Here is a 7,190-nt window from a genome sequence, read left to right on the forward strand (position 1 = left end):
CACCTCGACTGGGCGCCTGTGCACACACAGGCGTGCACACTTCCAGAAGCTTATGCCGGGACGCACGGACCACTGGCACCCAAGCCAGAGAGAGCCCGCACGCAGGGCGAGGTGGTGGGCAGAGAGTGGGCGGGAAACCTGGAGGAGGAGCCTGGCAGATTTTCTCTGCGGGGCCACGTGTACGCGCCCTGGCAGGAGTAGTCCCCTAAGCTTGCCCAGCTGCGCTCCGGATCCTAAGAGGGGATTTCTGTGGTGTTCATGGCTCTTGCACCCTGTCTCTGTCTTGGCGACCCAGTGGAGAGATCTTTTCCTTAGCTGCTTGGCGGACTCTGGTTTTAGATCGCTAAAGGGGAGAGGCCCCCTGGATGGGTCGCTGGGCAGCGGGGCGTGGACAACCGCGAGAGGTGGGGGCAAATGGAGTCTTTTGGAGGCAGGCAGTTAAGTCTGCACCCCCCCCCAGGGCCCCTCAAGGAAAGCTGAGGTGTCCCACGCGCACTCTGGGGAGCATGGCCTTGACCCAGGAAGCCCAACAACTCGGGGGCCTAGCCAAAGCTCCCAAATGCCAAAGGCTGCTCAGCCCTCTGGGCCCCAGTGCTCGGAACCCTAGCCACATCACCCAGGCCCTAGCTGGCTGGGCATGCATCCACCCGCAGAAGAGAAGGCAAATCTCACCTACCTTGTCTTCTCCTCTTTCTCCCAGCTCCACCCTCCAGCGCGCTCTCTGGGAGCGAGGAGACCAGAACGCTTGGGGTTCTCTCCCAGAGGCCTCTGGCTCTGGTGTACCGGGAGCCTGCCAACAGGACGTCCCAGTTCAGAATGAGCGCCCAGTGGCAGGGAGGGGGGGCAGTTTATATCTGTCTTACCATTGTTTGATGTACACACACCCGCTCTATTTACTATCAAATAAAAGAAATACATCTGTGTTGCCAACAGAAACAGCTCACGCGCTGACTCCACCATCTCCCAGGGCCCGGAGGCGATCCAGGGCCACTCAGAGACCCACATTAGGGACCTCGGCTCCAAGTTAGGTCCCGGCCCATAGGAGTATGGGAGTCCACGGTGGGGTGTTGGCAGGCTCCCCTAGTTTGTCGCAAGTAGGAGAGGAGGAATGCACGAGGCATTTCTGCTGGACGGATTTCAGGCTCAGTTCTTTCCACAGGATTCTACCCAGCTTGCCTTAGCCTGGGGCCGTCAGAGAAAACCAGCTGCCCATGGTCATCTCAAACAAAGTGTGCCTGATTTTGTGTGTTAGCAATAGCTGTGATGGTAAACACATATGTGGGTGGGTGTACTGCGAGCCCCTGGATACGGGTCTGTTAAGATCTATCTCAAGTGTGTGTGTGTGTGTGTGTGTGTGTGTGTGTGTGTGTGTGGTGAGTATGTCACACACGAGTGTACCCTATGTGTGTTTGCTGGTGTGTCTATTTGGATGATGCAGGAAGGATTTAGCCAGAAAGACATGTCATTTGCACTGACTTGAAGATTAGTAGGGGGTGGAGATAGTGAAGGATCTGAAGTTAGGGTAAGTGGAAAGAAATCTAGGTTCTATGATGAGAGGGGAAGGAGGGTGAATGTATAAAATTCAAGGTGTTGATCCAGTGTCCTAGGGTAGGGGACAGGGGGCTGACATCTCACAATGGAATGTCCTGGAGGAATTGCACAGAAGCACCCTCACCCCATCAGATAGCCCCCTCTGCTGCATGGTCCCGGCAGCCCCTGGCAATCCCTGCAGAGGCAGGGGTGGGGAAGGGCGTTCTTTGTAGGGGAAGATGACCCTAACCAGCTCTCAGGATGTGACAGTCCCACCGAGAGGTTTCTTGGGTTCTCCAGACACCAAGGCCTCAGAAAGCCCTGGAGTCGAGCCTAGGATGCTTCCTTGTGGGCAGTGACGCTTGGTGCCCCCTCACTCAGGCTCAATTCTTTCTCTTGCATTGTGAGAAATACTACCACCCTGACTGCACAGGAGGGAAGCAGAAGTTTCCCGCCTGGGCCAGCTTCTAGGCTCACACAGCCGCCAGTCCGTGGAGGCCTGGCACCACCCTTCTCCCCTAGGGCAGGCACCTTGGCTCCAGTGAGAAACGTACTGGTGCAGGGCAGCAGGGTTCCCCAATAGGAGGGAAAGGGCGGCAGCGGGGAGCAGGACAAAGGATAAACTGTGCGGGTGGGGAACCAGTTATTACTTGACTTTGTAAAGACTGGGTCAGTCAAGAACCGTTTTCTAGAATCCAAACACAAATAAAGAAGTATTTTCTTAGCGTTTGATAGCATCATGTTCTGGCTGTAAAATCTAAGGACATGTTTGCTATTGCAACATTATTTTTAATGAGCTGTTATTGGCCTGTCCCACAGTTAGTATTGCCAACAGTAAAAGGCATCACTATGTTTGCAGGTAACACAAGGAACAACATATTTTGACCCCGAATTTCTGTTTATTTTTCATTTACGACACATGCCCTCGTTTTTATTCCAAACCACAGGGAAATAAAGGGAGATCTATCTTCACTGAGGTTCAGGCTAAAATTGTGCCATAAATACGCATGCCAGTTTATTTGGGGGCAGTTTCCCATCAATAGAAAACGATACTCAACATTTCAGCCAGAGTAGACTCTACTGTGTCGATTGGGTTTGAGGAACCTAGCAAAGCACTGAGAGAGGGAATGGGAGCGCGTGCAGGCGCTCCCCAGCGGACGCGCCTGGCGGTGTGCTCTTCGGAATCCTGTCTACAGGTTCTTCATCTCCCCCTTCTGGTTCCCCAGCTTCAAACTTGCCCTGCCAGGAGTTGGGCGTACAGACCCCATGCTCTAAGGCAGGCAGCCGTGTGCTTGGCGAGGAGCGCGCAAGCACCTGCTTCCGCCGGCCGACTCGCGCTTCCCAGCAGCTCCCCGCGCGCCGTGCCTCAGCCAGCTGCCCACCAAGCTCGTGGGAACCTCCAGCGTTGCGCTTCTGGGCATGGGCCGGACAGGGACAGCAGACCAGAGAGGCCGCTGGGCGCCGGTAGACAGAAAAGGCCTTTCCAGTGGCCGCTGCCACAGTCGGGGGGTCTCTGTTCCCCGGCACTCGACACACCCGGACCGCGCCCTTCCCCGAGCCGCTACGAAAGCCACAGCTCCTCAAGGCCTCTGGATGCCTCCCAGTCCGGTGGCTGGTTGGCCTCCCTGGGTCGGCCCTCTCTGGATCTGGCTTCTCCCAGCGGGACTTCACCACCCGCCTCTGGCCACAGCTAAATTCTAAGTTCACTGCCTTCTTTCCTCTTCCCGTCCCCGACCCTAGAGGCAACGGAGACCAGCACACTCCAGGCCCGCTGTCGAGTGCCCCGAAATGTCCTGCCCAGAAGCTCGCGGCTCTTGAAGGAACCGTGGCCTGGGAACGGGTTGTGAGGCTGCAGCGCCGCGTTCGGAAATTTATCAGCCATCTCTCAGCTCGCGGCGGCCGCCTCGCTCAATTTCTCAAACTAGATAAGCTTAGGTTCTCGCCCCTTCCGCCCCGCATTCTCTCCCGAGCGCAGGGCTTTGCAAGCCGCAAAAGACACTGGGGAGAGAGCAGCTCAGGTTGCGAACAAAGCCGCCTCTGTCTCTGCTGCCTCCTGGATTATGGGGATGTGCGTCCAGGTCGCACTCGGCGAGCGCAGAGGAAGCCAGAGAGAAAGGCAGAAAAGAGTTTCAGACACCTGCTCTGCGGAAAATCGTCCGAAGTTACACACTGTGGCAACACGAAACGCTTCACTTTTCTTTTCTTTTTAATTAATTCAATTTCACGACAACATTAAATGTAACAATATTTTGTGGGCTTTTTTCTCTTTTTCTTAAAAAGGGACTGAACCCGGGCAGTGACGAGGGAGATGGGGGGTGGGGAGAACAACAAGCTATCGTTAAACAACAGGTGTAGCTGACAGAAAGAAAACAGACTGGGTGGCAGAGCGAGAAGCCCTGTGGAGTTGAGGGTGAACTTTACAAGAAATCTGTACATATATCAAATAAGTTAAAATTCTCCTAAATTGATTGTCCTTCACTTAAAGCGCTCCAGTATGCCCATCTTACTCCTTTGAGCATTGCTACCTATCCTTGTTTCTTTCCTCCCTCCCCTTCCCCCTTCTTAATTTTCTCCTCCCAAACGAATGACCAGGATTACACAGTGAAAACGTCTGCTTCTCTCCGTGGAGAAAGAGGCAGGGCTCTCAGGAAATTTTGTACAATATTGCACAGGTCAAAATACAACAGTTACTGCAGAACAAAAAGGGGGAGAGGATAAAAGACAGATCTTTTTTTTTTAATATTGAAATCACTCTCTCAAAACAGGGAACAAAGCAATAATAGTAATAATTATAATTTACCAACAAATGAAATCCCCCAAATAAATGCTATTAATAAAGAAGAACACTCACACCGGGCCAGATGTGGAGTTGTTTCAATAATCAGAAGTCTAATTTAGGGCTGTCTTGTCTTTTCCCTTTAAACACTTAGAGAATTCCTCAGTCACAAAGCAGGACAGCTGAAGAGGTCAACTTCGACACACCTCTGCGGGAAAAGCGGCCTGAGTCGGGGTTCCTACCAGAGGTTTCTCAGATTCTGAAAATGGGGGAGGATAGCTGGGGCTGGAGAGGGAGAACCACACCCAGAAATCCAAGAAGAAAAGTAGGATCCTGTGAATTATCTCCTTCACTCTCTCTCTCTTTGTCTCTCTCTGGACTTCTGAAAATAGTTCTATAGAAAATGAATAAACTAAAGGGGTTTAGGTTTTCGCGGCTTATTTCTCTTCTATAAAAATAAAACCAAAAAGCCACAGCGCAATGCAAATTTGGGGGAAAGAGTTGCACCTTTTACAAAAGCTTTCAGATGAAATATTTGACCAGGGAATGTTGTCTTTTTTTCCTGCTCTTTCTTAACAGAACCAAAACCAAAAGTAAGAGGGGAAGCGCCTCAAATCCGTTAGGGGTGAATTGCACGAAAATGCATTGCAAATACTTACAAAACGCTACCGATTGGGGGAGGGGAAGCCGGGGAGGCGCGCCGAAGCCCCGGTTCCCGAAGGCCGCTGGACGTCTCGGCGCCCTCGGCCCGGCCCAGTCTCCTCCGGGATCTGGGAAGGCGGCCGGGCGCTCCCTCCCCCTCCCCTGTCGGGCCTCAGACGGGCCGTAGCAGCGGCACAGAAGAGACCACCGGGTGCGAGTAGTATACGGGGTGCGGGAAGGTGAGCAGAGGCTGGCTGACAGGCACCGGGGCCCCCGCGGCCGCGGCCGCGGCGCCCTCGGCAGCCGAGTTCTCGTGGTAGAGGATGGGCACCCGCACGATGCGCTGCGCCGCGGCGTGGCTCAGGTTGGCCGCCTCCAGCTCGGCCGCCAGCTGCCGCTTCCACTTGTTGCGGCGGTTCTGGAACCAGATCTTGACCTGCGTCTCGGTGAGGTGCAGCGACGCGGCCAGGCCGGCGCGCTCCGAGCTGCTCAGGTAGCGCTTCATGTCGAAGGTGGACTCGAGCTGGAAGACCTGGCTGCGCGAGAAGACCGTGCGCGTCTTCTTTTTGCGGCACGCGGGCTTCTTCTCGGGGCTCTCGGCGCCCTTCTTCCAGTCCTCAGCGCCCGGCGTCGCCGCCGCCGCCCCCACGCTCGCCCCGGCCGCTCCCGCAGCTGCCTCGCCCTCCTTCTTGCCTTCCTCCGAGTCGCTCTCCTCCAAAATGATCTCGTCCGGGCTCTTGGAGTCCAGCTCCTTGTGGTCGGGGTCGGCTTTGAGCAATGGCTCGGGGGAGTCGCGATCGGTTCCCGAGGCGGGGGAGGAGTCTCGCAGGAGGGCCTTTTCCGAAGCTGGGGAGAGACAGACAGACGGACGCACACACACGCACACCGACACAGCCTTCAGCGAGGCCTGGAGCCTAGGGGCCGAAGGCTCAATCCGCGCTGGCCTCTGGGCCCCAGGCCTCGAGGCCTCACCGTCCGCGTGGGCCTCCTTCCTGGCTGGGGCAGGGTAGGGACTCCGCATCATCTGGGATCCCCTTCCTCCCAGGGCTGGCGAGAGCCCCGGACGGTGGCAGAGCAGCCACTTCCTCTCTTCCCCTCAGATCTCCCGCCAGGGGCCCACGGAGAGATTCGCCCATAGCTTGGGCCCACCGGGTCACTGCCTCCATCCAGGCCCTGCCCCCGGTCCCAGCCGGCTGAAGCCTCCCCATTTATACCCCAGGCCACTTTCCCCGGGAAGCGCCGCGCCCTGGGCTCCAATTCCATCTCTTTTTCTCACCAAGTGGGATTGGATTCCCGGGCAGCGTAACGGAGCGCGCGGGTAGTAGAGGCAAGCCAAGGGCCGGAGGAAGTTGGCCAGACAGCGGGTTGGAGGGCGCGGGGGTCTCAGGGTTGAGGTGGGAGGCGGCGTGGGGCGGGGATGGTGGTGGCGCGCGGGGAGGACAACGAAAGTTCAAAGAGAGGTCGGTACCTTCAGGTCGCGAGAGGTGGCCGCCGGCGGGGGTCAGGGTGTAGGGGTACCACCAGGCCGGGGAGCGCTCCAGGTAGTGCGCGGGCAGGGCAAACCTCTGCGCCGGGATCTCAAAGCGGGGGAAAGCCAGGTCGCCCACCTGCGAGAGCGCGAAGCCCGCCGCACCCTCCAGAGCCCCCTTCGCCGCAGCGGCGGCAGCAGCGGCGGCGGCCGCGGCGGCGGAGGCCGGCGCAAAGAGCGTCCGTGGGGGCGGCTGCGGCTTAGGGGGCGGCCGGTGGTGGTCTCCGTTGAGCAGGTTCTTGATGGAGAACGGGGACTCCTTGGGCGCGGGAGGTGGAGGCGGCGGCGGCGGGGGCTGCGCGCTAGCGGTGCCAGGGGCGTCCGGCCCGGGCTCCGGCATGGTCCCCTCTCCTCCGGGTCCCGGGGAGGGAGGGATCGGGACAGGCGGGCGGCCGGGCGAGCAGGCGGGCGGCCGGAAATCAGACCATAAACGGAACTCAACTACCGGGCGCAAAGTCGGGGGCCGCCCCGGGCGCAAATCCAGCGGCGGGAGGGCGGGGTGAGGACCCGGCCGGGGCGGGCTTGCATGTGGGAGGGGTGCTGAGGGGCGGGGAGCGGCCCAGCCGCGGCACAGAGGGAGCGAGGCGGCTCGGCGGCGGCTGCAGCTCCCGGGGAGGAGGCGGCAGGAGCAGTCCCCGGCTTGGGGCTGCGTCAATCCGGCGCCGGATGCTAATGATGAAATCAAAATGTCATCCAAGTTAAATGCGGGGAGTA

The 7,190-nt window shown here is 58.0% G+C and overlaps 1 protein-coding gene across 1 annotated transcript; it reads right to left on the reverse strand.

Moving 5' to 3' along the window:
• Window positions 1-4,934: 4,934 nt before the first annotated feature.
• Window positions 4,935-6,816, reverse strand: HMX3 (H6 family homeobox 3). Its single transcript, XM_026493669.3, has 2 exons — window positions 6,417-6,816; window positions 4,935-5,794 (listed from the first exon to the last, which is right to left on the reverse strand). Exons 1-2 carry the CDS (start codon window positions 6,814-6,816, stop codon window positions 5,121-5,123), a joined length of 1,074 nt encoding a protein of 357 aa, XP_026349454.1. The 3' UTR covers window positions 4,935-5,120.
• Between the last annotated feature and the right edge of the window lie 374 nt (window positions 6,817-7,190).

Source organism: Ursus arctos, unplaced genomic scaffold (genome assembly GCF_023065955.2).
Source record: "Ursus arctos isolate Adak ecotype North America unplaced genomic scaffold, UrsArc2.0 scaffold_7, whole genome shotgun sequence".
Taxonomy (NCBI): Eukaryota; Metazoa; Chordata; class Mammalia; order Carnivora; family Ursidae; genus Ursus; species Ursus arctos.

Bases quoted from the DNA above. Each gene is read 5' to 3' on its own strand.
- HMX3 (XM_026493669.3), bottom strand. From the start codon at position 6,816: ATGCCGGAGCCCGGGCCGGACGCCCCTGGCACCGCTAGCGCGCAGCCC. The intron at 5,795-6,416 runs GTACCGACCTCT...GTCTCTCCCCAG, and splicing joins CCACCTCTCGCGACCTGAAG to CTTCGGAAAAGGCCCTCCTG.